Source organism: Phyllopteryx taeniolatus, chromosome 4, assembly GCF_024500385.1.
Source record: "Phyllopteryx taeniolatus isolate TA_2022b chromosome 4, UOR_Ptae_1.2, whole genome shotgun sequence".
Taxonomy (NCBI): Eukaryota; Metazoa; Chordata; class Actinopteri; order Syngnathiformes; family Syngnathidae; genus Phyllopteryx; species Phyllopteryx taeniolatus.
The window spans coordinates 9,204,248-9,218,142 of NC_084505.1; the positions used below are offsets into that span (position 1 = coordinate 9,204,248).

Sequence of the window (13,895 nt, forward strand, 5' to 3'; positions counted from 1 at the left end):
CACCTGAACTGGTCACCAGCCAATCGCAGGACACATAAACAAACAACCATTCACACTCACATTCACACCGATGGGCAATTTAGAGTCTTCAATTAACCTACCGGCCATGTTTTTGGAATGTGGGAGGAAAACCCACGCAGGCATGGGGAGAACGTGCAAACTCAACACAGGCAAGGCTGGATTTGAATCAGGGTCCTCAGAACTGTGACGCAGATGTGCTGACCAGTTGTTCACCGTGCCTCCTGAATACTTACAGTACAAGTGATTTCTTAGTTTTAAGAAACAAAAAATTCTAGGAAAAATGTATTTGTTCCATTTTGGAATAAGGCTGTAACCCAACATGATGATGAAAAAGTAAAGCACTGTGACTACTTTATGGATGGACTGCATAGTTAATGATATTGCTATTATGCTAGAAGTTAGAAGTTTCCTTAAGAATGGTGCAAGATTGTGTTTCCTCAAAACTGTCAGGGATATGAATCATTTTAAAAATTTATTTAAACAAAGGAAAATGGCGGAATTGAGCCTTTTTGTGTAAAGATATAATATTCAGCACCGTATGTCCATCATTTTTAAGGTGAGTTACTGTCCTCATTAGGGTTGCAGGTGAGCTGGAGCCTAGACCAGCTGACTTTGGGCAAGAGCCAGGATACACCATGGAATTCTCGCCAGTCAATCGCAGGGAAAGGGTCACGCATGTTGAAAAGAAGCCCAGTAATGAACAAAGTGCTGAACATTTTGCACTATTTCCTTCTAAATTCTCACCAGAACACCATCAGCTGATCAAATTACCACATCTGCAAGCAAATATAACCTAAATGGTCATGCAGTTTCACTTCTTTGGCATCAGGATGTTTCCACTTGTCCACCCCGGTCTCAAGGTGGAACCTTTGTCACCAAGTCCAGCTGGCACCTCGGATGGCTCAGTGATCCAATTCCTTTCTCTCTGCAGTGGTGGCGCTGGAGGGTTTATCCAATTGAGGGGATGTTTTTCATCTGGTAGTGACCTCGGCTCACAACTTGGTGTGGAAGGTTTAATCAATCAAAAGGTCATCCGTATCCTACTTTTATCTTTTTTTGTTTTTTAAAAGAGCGCTAAGAGGCTGCTGATTGTAGTTTGTTGTTATGAGACCTACAGAGACGGCAAAGAGAGGAAAAACAGTTGGATGTTTCCTTTTTTTTTTTTTTTTATTAAAAGCTTTACAATATGACAAAAAATATTTACTAGGGAAAATATAAAAACATGTATTGGATGCCAGTGTGTCAGCCATTTTGATGCAGACCAAGCAGCCATGTTGGTGAAACAGTGTGGAAAGTAGGACCAATGGTGTATGATTACAGCTACACTCACCTTTGGAAGGACACAACGAGATTCTTGAAGCTATCTTTATAGGGCCTATAATTACTTCAGGGAATAACAAAGGGCCAATCAAAATTGCATCATCTTGATTTCATGTCTCTAAAACAATTGTTGGCTAAGAAATTAGGTAAAATATATTGCGGCAGCATGTTCGGGCCAATAGCGTAATTAAAAATATAAATTAACTTTGAAATTACAAAGAGACAATTTAAGGTTGTGTTTAATCTTGTATCCAACTTAATCAAAAATATCAGTCATCTGCTTTGTCAAGGTACATTGAATACAAATCATTTTGAATGCTTTGTGTTACCAACATGGCTGCCATTCCTCAAATGTGGGATTGGATTATATGAATGTTTTGTGTTTTTATTGCTGTTTTACACCAGTAAAAAAAACCAGCAACCTCTGTTCATTGTGAATTTTGTTAGCCTGTTTTTTAGAGTGACCCTGGCACCCAGGAGTTTGACATCACAATCTGCAAGAGAGAGATAGAACAAGAGAGACAGAGTGAGAGGGGAAGAGAGACAGTGAGAGAGAGAGAATGAGCGAGAGAGAGAGAGAGAGAGAGAGAGAAAGAGAGAGAGAGAGAGAGAAAGAGAGAATGCAGGGAGTAAATACATGTGGCTGAAGCACATTGCTGTTTCTGGCAGTGTTTCCCAACCTTTACTGAGCCAGGGCACCTATTTTACATGAGAAAACTCTCACAGCATTAAACAGAAAAAAGTCACAGCAGCTAGATAGTGTTTACTGAAATCTAAATTGACTCAAATGTACTAGCTCTGTAAAATCTGGGCCTGTTTAGTTGAACACAAAGCTATTATTCTGAATGGCTCACAGTTTAATTGTACCGTCTACCATCGAGTGATAGAGCATTTAGTTGTTCTGCCTTTCACTATACATCGCTGGCATAAATAGATTCACAAAGACACATTATTCATAGTAAATAAATACAGCAAACCCCTATTCATTGCTCAAAGACCCACACGCTATTGGTGAAAATCTGCGATACAGCAAGACCATATATTATTTTTTCTATTGTTGCCTACCACATGCTGTGAACATTTCAAAATATTAAAACACACTTTTTAAACATTGTAAACATATTTTAACACATAGAAATGGTAAGCAAAATTTATAGAACATACTAAATACATTGTAGTGTCTGTGTGTTAGATACATGCATGTGTCTTTAAGAGGCAGGGCCTATTGGGGTAGCATGTGATGTGAGTGTGTGTGAATGTCTGGGTGTGAGCTGTGGCTGACAGCAGCTCCTGTGTGCTCATTGTGTTTACAGGTTTTACTGTTCTCCTGGCTTCAATAAATGGCTGAAAAGTGCATCAGCAGCCACGACTCCCCTTTCCCACATGGGGCATCCCAGGAAGTAAGGACCGTATATAGTATCCATCCATCCATTTTCTGTACCGCTTCTACTCACTAGGGTCACGGGCGTGCTGGAGCCTATCCCAGCTATCTTCGGGCGACAGGCTGTGTACACCCTGAACTGGTCACCAGCCAATCGAAGAGCAACTTGGAAACAAACAACCATTCACACTCACATTCACACCTATGGGCAATTTAGAGTCTTTAATTAACTTACCGTGCATGTTTTTGGGATGTGGGAGGAAACCGGAGTACCCGGAGAAAACCCACGCAGGCAGGGGGGGACATGCAAACTCCACACAGGTGTGGCCGGGATTTGAACCCCTGTCCTCAGAACTGTGAGGCAGATGTGCTAACCAGTCGTTCATCGTGCCGCCCCGTATACAGTAAAAACCTAATTGCTGTAAACTGGGCGGCACGGTGGACGACTGGTTAGAGCGTCAGCCTCACAGTTCTGAGGACTGGGTTTCAATCCCCGGCCCTTCCTGTGTGGACTTTGCATGTTCTCCCCATGCCTGCGTGGGTTTTCTTCGGGCACTCCGGTTTCCTCCCACATCCCAAAAACATCCATGATTTGGAGACTCTAAATTGCCCGTAGGTGTGAATGTGAGTGCGAATGGTTGTTTGTTTGTACGTACCCCGCCTCCTGCTCGATGATAGCTGGGATAGGCTCCAGCACGCCCGCGACCCTAGTGATGAGAAGCCGCTCAGAAAATGGATGGATGGATGAATGCTGTAAACTGCATATCTCTGCAATATAGCGGGGATTTCCATGAGAGATGTGTTCCACAACAACAACAACAAAAATAATAATGCATTACACATAAAGTGCTTTTCGTGGAACTCAAATCTGCAATAAAGCGAGAGAACCATCCAGCCATTTTTCGTACCGCTTATCCTCACTAGGGTTCCGGGCGAGGTGGAACCTATCCCAGGTGACTCTGTGCGAGAGGCAGGGTTAGCCTTGAACTGGTCGCCAGCCATTCGCAGGGTTAGTGAGTTATAATTTCACCCAGACCGCTTTGAGGTTTATAAGCCAAGGACAAGCCCCCCACTCCACAGCACACAGAAATCACTCCCCCAGCCCCTTTCCCACTGGGACTATTCTGACATCACCGCGAAATCGCTCTTGAAATAGAGCTCGTTTCTATTCAAGGTTCATGGTGCTGAGCATCAGACGCCCTCTACATTGTCGCCCCGCGATATAGCAAAACATGCATTCGCCCCCTCAGTACATACACAATGAATGAAAAAGTCGCGGGTATCAATCGCATTGCCAAGTGCAGTGTGAAAAGGCACGCTTAGCTGAGTTGAGGGTGTCATAACAGAATAATTCTATTGTAATTCATCTAAAACCCCAAATAAACCAAACATTCAAATGTCTCGTAAACTCTCCCAGTGCCCATCTACCCAGCGAGCACAAGGCACACTGTGGGCCTTTCGTTCAAAGTGGCATCAGGAGTGATCCGACTGTGCCTTTCAGACAGGGCTCACTGAAGCGGGACACTGTTATGGGCGTTCACATAGCAGTTGCAGCTTCCCAGATTCAGATGAGGAGATGCACGGCAACGAGGAAGCCCAGCATTGTATGATTTGATGCAAAGTCGTTAGCGCAAAAGAGCAGATGATTGAATTGTATGAGGCAACGGTTAAACCTCATTAAAAGTTAAAGGTAAATTATAATTCAGGGTGTCCCCAAAAATGTGACATCACTTCTTAGTCAATCATCACTCAAATTATCTAAAATTTCAATGAGATAAAAACTTTAAGTAATTTAGTTTATGCATTTTTTATGTCGAAATTTAAAACAGTTCCCAAGTGTCTTAATATCATTTCTATGATGTGCTTTTGTCAAAATACCCAGGGATCACATTTTATACACCCTATTTCCATTCTTGCAAAATAAATAAATAAATAAATAAAAACTAATTAAAAAAATTAAATACATCTGCTTCAGGGGGTGGCAGCCCCATACAGTGCTGGGCCAATGGTGAATCTGTTTTTTTTTTGTTAGCATGGGAATGGGGTGGGTGGGCGGGGGTGAGGGGGACGAGGCTGAGTCTTACTACTGGAGTGGCTTCTACTCCCCACAGTGTGAGGAGGGAAAAAAGAGTGCCCACAAAGATAATGAAAGCCTTCTCATGCATGGAGGCTGAACTTCATAAACTACACTAACTACCACAAAACAAAACAAAACAAAAAAAACCTTCAATGCGTTTCCTGCCACAGGTGGTGTGCATATTTAACACTTGTGAAGCATTGTAAAATTGGCGGAGGAACAGTTGGCGGTCAGCACATCTGCCTCACAGTTCTGAAGTTCCGGGTTCAAATCCGGCCTCTCTGTGTGGAATTTGCATTTTCTCCCTGTGCCCAAGTGGGTTTTCTCCGGGTACTCCAGTTTTCTCCCACATTCCAAAAACATGCATGGTAGGTTAACTGAAGACTCTAAATTGCCTCTAGGTGTGAATGTGACTGGAAATGGTTGTTTGTTTATACAGTATATGCCCTGCGACTGGCTGGCGACCAGTTCAGGGTGTACCCCGCCTCTCGCCTGAAGTCAGCTAAGATAGGGCCAGCACACCTGTGACCCTAGTGAGGATAAGCAGTACGGAAAACGGATGGATGGATGCAAAATTGGCGAGAAAATCTAAATCCGTTTGTGTCGTTGGAAATAAATACATCTTATTTTTCAACACAAAGCCTATGTAATTTTGTTTGCCTATGGCAGTTTTTCCCAACCTTTATTGAGCCAAAGCACATATTTTACATGAGAAAAATGTCATGGCAAACAGACTATATAAGTCACACTGAAATAATGATCTCTACTGTTGAGAGGCTGAAATTCCGAGCATTTGGACAATCTTAAGTTCAACAAGGTCTCTAAACGATTAATCAAATCACAAAATAGTTGTCGATTAATATAGTAATCGATTAGTTGTCGATTAATCGATAAATCGCTGCACCTTCACACCAAATTATCTATCACAGCATCGCGGCACAGTGGTTGAGAATCACAGGCCCAGGACGTGACTCAGATATTAATATTTTTAAATTATGTCAATTTTTTGGGAGACCTTGTACTTCTAAATGTCACTCGGCATCGCAGGACAAAGCAAGCCTACGTGTGCATTTTGTGACATTCACTTTAAAACAATGACTTGACAGGCAATATGGCCAAGACAATCGCACCAATTAAAAATATGAGGATGGCTATGGAAGTGTGACGTTTTCTTGCTTTGTCTGCCAGAGTGGACTGTCTTCTTCTTACCTGCTGGCTTTGAAGCCTTTGAGCTTCTGGACAAAGAAACTCTCCAAAACCTCGGCACACTGGTAGAAGGGCGAATCGCTGGGGTTGTAGTAGCGGCAGTTGTCGAAGACTTTGGTCATGTCCGCCACAAACTCTGTTAGCCTGACGTACTTGCGCTTCTGTAACCTCTCCTCCATGGTGGAAAGATCTGAGAAAAGAGCATTGAACAAACACAAACTCAGGGTATTTGCAGTGATCTTTGGATGTGGAAAAGAGTAAATAGTGGGGATAGTTTAAAAAAAAAAAAAAAAAAAAAAAGTAAGAGTGCTAATTGGCCTCATACACAGTGTGCTGTGAAAACGTATTGGCCTCCTTCTCAAATTCTTATATTTTTGCAATTTCCCCACTTTAATGTTTAAGATCATCAAACAAATGTAATTATCTGACAAATATAACCCAAGTGAACTTAAAATGCTGTTTTTAAATAGTGATTTTATTTATTATTATTAGAATATAGGTTTCCCTTGCCCGGACACGGGGCACCACCCATGGGGCCTGGCCCGGCACAGCCCGAAAGGGTAACGTGGGTCCACCTTCCCATGGGCTCACCACCTGTGGGAGGGGCCATAGGGGTCGGGTGCAATGTGAGCTGGGCGGTAGCCGAAGGCAAGGACCTTGGTGATCCGATCCCCAGCTACAGAAGCTGGCTCGAGGGACGTGGGAATGTTACCTCTCTGGCAGGGAAGGAGCCCAAGCTGGTGTGTGAGGTTGAGAAGTTCCGACAAGATATAGTCAGGCTCACCTCCACACAGGGCTTGGGCTCTGGCACCAGTCCTCTTGAGAGGGGTTGGACTCTCTTTCACTCTGGAGTTACCCACGGTGAGAGGCGTCGAGCAGGTGTTTGTATACTTATTGCCCCCCGGCCCGGCGCCTGTACGTTGGGGTTCACCCCGGTGGACAAGAGGGTAGCCTCCCTTCGTCTTCGGGTAGAGGGACGGGTCCTGACTGTTGTTTGTGTCTATGCACCAAACAGCAGTTCAGAGTACCCACCCGTTTTGGAGTCCTTGGAGGGGGTGCTGGAGAGCACTCCCACTCGGGACTCCATCGTTCTGCTGGGGGACTTCAATGCTCACGTGGGCAATGACAGTGAGACTTTACTTTATTGGCCGTCAGATAGTTACAGTACTGCACCACAAGACACGTGACAAGGCTAAAAATAAACTAGCTTTTGGATTCATACACAACGGCGACATGGAGTTAAATGTCTTGTGCGTAGCTGATCGATGACGTCATTGATCGGATCGGCGAATTATGACATGAAAGCCGATCAGCATAAAATGCTGATTATCGGCCGATACCGATCACACCGATGAGATCGGCGTAAAGTCTACTTCTAAATGGCTTTTTAAAAAACAAAATGAAGGTTTCGGAGTGGCCTAGTCAAAGTCCAGACTTGAATCCGATTGAAATGTAAAGGTATTACCTTTTGAAGGCCGTTCATGCTCGGAAACTCTAAATGTTTGCTGAATTCATACAATTCTGTGGGCCAAAACATCTCTACAGAGATGTGAAAGACTCATTGTCAGTTATAGAAATCGCTTGATTTTAATTGTTGCTGCTGAGGATGGCCCAACCAGTTATTAGGTGTAGGGGGCCATTACTTTTTCACACACGGCCAGGTAACTGAATAGTTTTTTTTCCCCTTAATAAATGAAATCATCATTTAAAAATACAATTTTAAGTTTACTTGGGTTATACTTGTCTGATATTTACATTTGTTTGATGATTTTAAACAAAGTTGGAAAACTATGCAAAAACATAAGAATTTGAGAAGGGGGCCAATACTTTTTCACGGCACGGTACAGGAACATGTCGTTGGATGTAACAGCTGCGGGGCTGTTCAAGCACATCAGACATCGTAACCTTCACAACCCCTACCCACCCATCCAAGAATCAAGGGCTGTGCGATTTACAGCGCATATCAAAGACCTCCTTCTTCTCCACCATCAGATTTCACGAAGAAACCTCCTAAACTGCAGTCTCACCTGCCAAATGTTCTTTTTTTCCCCCCGAAAAGCAACATGTTTTTTTCTTGTGGTGGCTGGACTTACAGGAGGCTAAGTGTGTGTGAGAGGGTAGTCACTTTTCCACGGGGAGTCTGGCAGAACCAAGCCAGCTCATTAACGGTTTGTTTGTGTAAACGTTCAAAAAGACCCTGTTGACGCAAGTCCACATTTACATGGCTGGTTTGATCTGAGATGGAGGGCTTCCTCTCTGCAGGCGTCCGGCCAGCTAGAGGTTTGCATGTTTGAGCTGGTCAGACTCTGTCATTTCCAAAACGCTATAAAGCTACTAGTGAATGAAAACAAGTGAAGAGAGCCATATCTGGCTGATGAATTCTACCTTGAGTAGAGACCCTTTTGTTTATGTTTGCTCCCCCCCCCCCCCCCCCCACACACACACACACACACTTATTCAAAAAGTAGAAGCAGCCTCAACAAAGTCTCATCATCATTATAATAGTGGAAATTTGTTCATGTGGTCACTGAGAAATGGATAAAAAAACATACTTGTATGTTGAGCACTGTACATCTATGCGGACATCTACTACGGCACAACTCATCTGCGCAGCATTATTTTGACAGTTGTATGTCAAAAATGAAAGATTGATCGAATAATAACAATTTCCAAATTGAGCAAATTTTGTCCATCCATCCCATCCATCCATTTTCTGAGCCGCTTCTCCTCACTAGGGTCACGGGCATGCTGGAGCCTAGCCCAGCTATCATCGGGCAGGAGGCGGGGTACACCCTGAACTGGTTGCCAGCCGTTGCCACATACAATCAAACAACCATTCGCACTCACATTCACACCTACGGGCAATTTAGAGTTAACCTACCAAATTTTGTCCATCTGTGAAAATTTAATCCATGGTTAACTTACTTTTGTAAGACAAGAGTGTGACTTAAAACATTGCCCGTAGAGACAAACACAAACAAATTGACATTGAGCAGTATGTGGAACTTGGGACTAATATTCTCTTACAAACAAAATCTGATTTGATGTTTGATGAGCTTTGTAGTCATATACAACAAGAAGAAACTTCTGCAGCAGCCGAGCAGAAATAATTGGGACACCACAGTAAAAATTGTTTACACATTATACAAATAAGCCCCTACATACTAGGCATAGGCATCTACTAAATTTCTAGTGTCGTAGTTGATGGTGCTGTCCATGACTGAGTTTTGGAGTTTTACATCCATCAGCAGGCTCTCGCAAGAATTTAGCCAAACTTTGTATAAATCAAAGCATTGTATTATGTTCATGTTTTGGTCTTAGTCTAGAGACATGTGTGTCACGACCTATGGGTTTGGGCCTGTTATTTAGTTTCTGACTTGTTTGTCAGGTAACCACCACAACCCATTAAGATAAAGGTTTACTTTCAATGGCATTAGCTGGAAGGCTTTGAAAAAAGTAAACAAGCATTTAGCAATTTCTGCTAAATGAGCTGAAACTTCGAACACTAACTGATGATACATGTGCACATGTAGAGATGGTCATCACTGATATGTATTTCTGTTGAAATTTGTTTTTAAAGGTCCACATTTTGTCTATTTAGACCCCCGTAAAGTGACTCTAACTTTGACTTAGAATAAAAGTGTTAATTTCATTTTAAAAAACACCTTGGTTTTGTCATGAGTGTCCAGAAAAAGGCCACTTTGACAGCTACTTCTGTTTGACCCAGGTTTGTATCCGCTTTGTCCATATTTGGCGAAGACAGCCCCCTTTCCTCTGATTGCTTGCCTCCGTGTAGAAGACCCACTTTGTGAGACCACACGTTACGTCGACAGCACTGGCTTGGGAGCGGAAAGGGAAGGTGGAGATCTTCGCTAGTGATGTAGATAAGCTTGAGAAATTCGAATGACCTGATTTCTAGCCCCTTGGCGGAAAAACGTCTGGAACTCAGGAATGCGGACGATTTTAATTCATATTTCCCATGTTTACTGAGGCACCATACAGCCAATATTAGATCCCAAATATTAGGAAAAAAGTTGGTTTGGTAAAATATGCCATCTTTAATATACTGTGTGGAGTGAAATTGAAACCTGGTTGATGAAGAAAAATTAATGATTGATATTTTTACGTGCAAAAGATGATCAGGACCTACTTTTGCGGAAAACACATGGACATGCACTCACCCATTGGTTCCTTGATAACTTTATAGTAGTCAGGGGCGTCGCTCGTGTCCACTGGCTCGAGGAATGGCCATGCCATTTTGTGTGCCTGCAGAGGAGGGAGGGTTGCAGAGGTGAGGAGAAAGACATTTGAGAAATCTAAAATCTCTCTGTGAAAGTGACATCGAGAACATCTAGGTCAACAATGACGTTCCCTGAAAGGACATGAGGGGAGGAGGGGAGAAAAAACACGAGAAAAAAAAAAGCTGACAGCAGGCAGTCGTCCAACTCGTGGATCCGAGGAGCCCAAGCCATAAGATAAGTCAGACACAGAAGTCTTTTGTTTGGTTGGGATTCCACTCAGGAGGGGCATTGAGGGGGTGTGCCATTAATGAGGATGCAACTTCTTCTAGAGTGAGGCAACTCAGAGAATAAACTACCTCAGTATATTATTTACATTGCGATGTTAAGTAGTTTTTACTTAAAGCAGAGAAAGAAACCTTTAGTGTCTCAAAATGGAACCTTAAAACTCCCTTCAGTTAGTTGAGAACCTTGCGGCTCCAGAGCTGCATGTGGCTCTTGCATTCTTCTGTCGTGGCTCGAGAAAAAATTAGCATTTAGATCAAATGTATATTTTATGTTACTTTTTAAAATTGTAATTATAAAATTAGGGTGATCAACTCAACTCAACTTTATCTGTAGAGCATTTAAAAAAAAAATTCAGCTGTAACAGAGTGCTGGACATAAGATTGAACATAAAACAAAAAAACAGCAAAAAAACATTACTTTTTTTGCCACTCAAAATTTGCGTCATAATCGCTGATGTGCCACACCCACAAGTCTTAGACCCGGTACACACACAAAGATAATCGGCCTGTTTTAAGTGGCGATAATGCCCCTTCCCGACCAAGCACATCAAATGCCAGACAATCTTATGTCTTTCTAAGATTGTCTTTAGGTCTGATCTGTGTTAAGAGTGGATTGGTCCCGATTTTATGGTCAGAAATAGGTCTGAGTCGACAATCTTAAATAATGAACGTGTTCAATATTTAAGACCAAAGCTCTTCTTGAGTGTGGGGAACTCCAACTTCTCCCAAGTCATGACGCCGAGAATGGTGATGTCACACAAAATGTAGCCAATCAAAGAAGCACCGAAGACTGTCGAACACAAAAACGAACATAAATGAAAGCAAAGATGTCTCACCCGATGTCATTTTTTGGAGAAAAGTAGATTTCCCAGACGGCAAGAAGTACTTTCCAAAGCAAGTCGTTATTTTTTTTAGAACATCGCCAATTTACAAGGCTCTCGAAGAGTGGAAAAATCTTTGTGTGTACCAGGCCTTACAGCCCAGCATGTTTTTTTTTTGGGGGGGGGGGGGGGGGGGGGGGTTCAACATGTTTGTTTTTTTGATGCAGCAATAATATGGAGTTTTCTCTGTAGCAGTTCATTGATTTCATAAATACAACAAACAACCTCTTTAGGGATTTATACATAGAATGCAGATGGAAAAAAACATATGTAGTGTTATCTTCATTTTAGATTTTAGATGATTTCATGAAAAAATATAAAGTCACAAAAAAGTCAGCAAATTAGTACTCCGACTATCTCGCAACATCAGTGTCTTGTGAGACTTAAAGCTCAGTTGGCATCAAAGGGTTAACACTGTTTATTCATTGGCTTGTTTTATTGTGATGCCACCACAGAATGGTACCGTTGATGGCAAAAAGAGTCAATTAGTTTAGCTCACTAATAAAAGAAGAAAGGAAGGTACACCACATTGAATATGTGTGTAATTAAACTCACATGGCAGGCACAAGCAGTAACCTCCCTGTAAACCCGTCCCCATAAGAACTGAGTTTCTTAGCATTTGAGCTAACATGACATTGAATGGTGTTTTTCAGCTTGTGTCCCACTCACCGTTAAGGAGCGCAGGATTCTCCGCAGGCCCTCGTAGTCTTTTTCAGTGAGCGGCGTGAGGACCGTCATGGCGTCCTCCGTCGACTGGCACTGCGGGCACACGTATTCGTCGATGTGGTTCGCTTCGCTCTGCAGGATGCCCACACAGCGACCGTGGTACCAGTTCTGACACCGGTCGCAACCAATGTAGAACCTAGGAGGGAAACAACAGCAATTGATGCGGATTCATTTTTTATCAACACAAGGGACACTTTTTGTCCCTTCTAATCTTGACAGCATTAAAACATGCTGTGATAAGTTAGGGACACTACTTACTGGGATTCGTCATATGGTGTCTGACAGATGCAGTAGAGCTCCTCTTTGGTGCTCTTCCGGCCCCGTTTACACTCCAAACATATGTAGTCGTCCATATCCTTGGCCGCTTTCTCCGTGATTCCCACACATTCGCCATGGTACCAGTTGGTACACAGGTCGCAGCCGATGTAGAACCTTCAGAACCGGGATGAGGTTAATGGTTATTGTATCACTGTATGAATGCTTGAATGCTGACACACTAATGCAATTGTTGAAATAGTTATTTTTTTTAATAAATATGTACAGTATTATATTTTCTTTATAATTCAAAATATATCAAAATCAAAACAGGTTTCAAGCTGCAGCCTATCCTAGGTGACTTTGGTCAAGAGGCGGGGGTACAACCGGGACTGGTCGTCAAATCAAGCTCTCTGCAAATATAGAAAAACAAACATTCACGCTCACATTCGTACCTATAGACAATGTTGAATCTTCAAAGAACCTGACATTCATGTTATTGGAATGTAGGCGGAAGCTAGAGTGCCCAGAGAAAACTCAAATAAGCACAGAGGGAACATGCAAACTCCACACAGGAAGGCTGAAGCTGAAATTCAAACCCCAATGTCAGAACTGTGTGGCAAACATGCTAACCACTCGGCCACCATACCGCCCCAGCCTTGTAGTCTTCAATTAAAATGTACTTCTTTCAGCATTTCAGCACAGTGACAGTGTCTCTTTTTCTAATTCTGGGGGAATTTTCATTCATATATTGTCATATTTTTTCCTAGGAATCACAAAATAAACTTTGAATGTGTCTTCTGCACAAATTAATAATGCAGTGATCAGTGAGTCCCTCATACTTTGTCTCATCGTAGGGCGTCTTGCAGATACAGTAGAGTTTGGTGTCCTTCTTGGTGTCCTTGGTGCTAGTGGTGGTGATCATCTTCTTCTTCTTGGACTTAGCAGACGTTGCACTCTCTCGCTCCTCGTCACGTTTCCTCTTGAGTGTGGGGGTGACGGTGATGGCGTGGTGCTGCTGAGTGGTGATGTTGTGTACACGGGCTTGAACATGTTGTTGCTGGCTGTGGGAGGCAGCGGCAGCAGCGGCAGTGGCGGCGGCCTGGGCAGCTTTCTGTGCTGCTGCTCTCTCTTTCTCCCTCCGCATCCTCAACAGGTCCTTCTTAAGCTCCTCCTGAATTGCAAACGTTACAACATATCATGATTAAGCAGGAAGTGTTTTATCAAACAGATATTTTTGTCATGTTCCAATTTTCCAGCACCGCTGAATACCTGGGCCTCTAGATGGAGCTCCTGATCAAGAAGCGCACGTTTCTTCAAAATCTCGTTCTTCAGGCTCTCTTTGTGGCGGTAAAGAAGCGAGGCGAGCTTGTTGGCGTTCGCCAACTTCTTCTTGGACTCCACCATCTCCTCCTTTTTCTTCCTCTTGGCCTCCTGCCTCTCATCTCTATCTATGCGGTCCAGGAGGAACTTCATGACCTGATTGCATACGATCATTCTGGA

At 43.0% G+C, this 13,895-nt stretch overlaps 1 protein-coding gene across 4 annotated transcripts in view; it reads right to left on the reverse strand.

Moving 5' to 3' along the window:
• Nucleotides 1-480: 480 nt before the first annotated feature.
• Nucleotides 481-13,895, reverse strand: part of LOC133477526 (nucleosome-remodeling factor subunit BPTF-like) — a 60,664-nt gene continuing 47,249 nt past the window's right edge. For 3 of the 4 annotated variants that reach the window (XM_061772366.1, XM_061772364.1, XM_061772363.1), the window contains exons 29-35: nucleotides 13,665-13,890; nucleotides 13,235-13,566; nucleotides 12,396-12,569; nucleotides 12,081-12,273; nucleotides 10,187-10,271; nucleotides 6,009-6,195; nucleotides 481-1,132 (exon numbers count right to left, since the gene is read on the reverse strand). In XM_061772366.1, coding sequence (XP_061628350.1) covers nucleotides 1,096-1,132; nucleotides 6,009-6,195; nucleotides 10,187-10,271; nucleotides 12,081-12,273; nucleotides 12,396-12,569; nucleotides 13,235-13,566; nucleotides 13,665-13,890 — 1,234 coding nt within the window. In that variant the 3' untranslated portion in view covers nucleotides 481-1,095. Of the gene's footprint in view, nucleotides 1,133-1,169; nucleotides 1,836-6,008; nucleotides 6,196-10,186; nucleotides 10,272-12,080; nucleotides 12,274-12,395; nucleotides 12,570-13,234; nucleotides 13,567-13,664; nucleotides 13,891-13,895 lie in introns of those variants that run through there. The other variant, XM_061772365.1, reaches the window with a different exon arrangement.